The sequence below is a fragment of the Camelus dromedarius genome, chromosome 28, assembly GCF_036321535.1.
Source record: "Camelus dromedarius isolate mCamDro1 chromosome 28, mCamDro1.pat, whole genome shotgun sequence".
Taxonomy (NCBI): Eukaryota; Metazoa; Chordata; class Mammalia; order Artiodactyla; family Camelidae; genus Camelus; species Camelus dromedarius.
Window position 1 is genome coordinate 3,583,686 of NC_087463.1, and position 1,515 is coordinate 3,585,200.

The 1,515-nt window shown below is 39.7% G+C and overlaps 1 protein-coding gene across 1 annotated transcript; it reads left to right on the forward strand.

Annotated features, from left to right (window-relative positions):
* Positions 1-512: 512 nt before the first annotated feature.
* On the forward strand, positions 513-1,515 carry LOC116149737 (olfactory receptor 4A47-like). Its single transcript, XM_031441669.2, has one exon. The coding sequence runs from the start codon at positions 513-515 to the stop codon at positions 1,458-1,460; it is 948 nt and encodes a 315-aa protein (XP_031297529.1). The 3' UTR covers positions 1,461-1,515.

Sequence of the window (1,515 nt, forward strand, 5' to 3'; positions counted from 1 at the left end):
TGACCTTCCTATTTGATAGTCTGATCTACTCACACTAAATATGTAATTTAGTTTAAGTGGATCTCAAGTATTACACCTTTGTGACTTTATAAATTGTGTACCTTTTCATGGAATTACTTTCCCAAGTTTTCTTGTCCTTTTATTTTTCCTTTAAAACTGAGCTAAAACATTGCTTCCACTGGCGAGCCTTCTTTGTTTCCAGTTTGATTGATATATTCCTATACTGTGACCCTTAGCTGCGTTTGAATATCCTTATAATGCCACTGATTACATGGGTCTGGAGTTTTCTGATCTCTCATTATTTGTCCTACCACTGAGTGTAGGGAACTACTACTTACTCAACTTGGCAATCATGATGTCTATGACCCATTGGGCACAAACACATCCTCTATATGCATTATTTAATTGAATGGGTAAATAAAAGACAAAACTTACATTGCATTTTAAAATTTTCCCCCTTGTTTTGTAGGTAAGCTGTTCTAATATGTGAACTTACCTCCTGTACAGACTGGATGGAACCAAGGAACAATGTAACTTATTTCATCCTCCTGGGCCTCACACAGAATCCAAAGGAGCAGAAAGTCCTTTTTGTTATGTTCTTGCTCTTCTACATTTTGACCTTGTTGGGCAACCTGCTCATTGTTGTGACAATAACTGTCAGTAAGACCCTGAACTCGCCAATGTACTTTTTTCTCGCTAGCTTATCAATTATGGACATGGCTTATTCCTCTTCTATTACCCCCAGATTGATTTCAAGCTTGTTCTTTGGGGAAAATGCTATATCCTTTGAATCTTGCATGGCTTATCTGTTTATAGATCACATTTTTGGTGGATCAGAGGTCTTCCTTCTGTTGGTGATGGCCTATGACCGCTATGTGGCCATCTGTAAGCCCTTGCACTATTTGATTGTCATGAGGCAAAGGGTGTGTGTTGTGCTGCTGCTGGTGTCCTGGGCTGGAGGCTTTCTGCATTCAGTAATTCAGCTTAGCACTATTTATGGGCTCCCATTCTGTGGCCCCAACATCACTGATCACTTTACATGTGACATGTACCCCTTATTGAACCTAGTGTGCATCGACACCTATGTCATTGGCATCTTAGTGGTGGCCAATGGAGGACTGATCTGCACTATTGTGTTTCTGCTCTTACTCACCTCTTATGGAGTCATTTTGCACTCTCTAAAGAACTTGAGTCAGGAAGGGAGGCGGAAAGCCCTCCAGACCTGTGGTTCCCACATCACTGTGGTTGTTTGTTTCTTTATTCCCTGTATTTTTATATATGCAAGACCTGCTAAGACCTTCCCAATTGACAAATCATTAAGTGTGTTTTATACAGTCATCACCCCTATGCTGAACCCATTAATCTACAGTCTAAGAAATTCTGAGATGACTAATGCTATGAAGAAACTCTGGAGGCAAAAGGGGAGATCAAATATGAAAGAAATTCATTATGAATCATGAGAAAACTCATTAACATTAGGGCCAACCTCCCAGAATGTAAAAGTCTTCATAAATC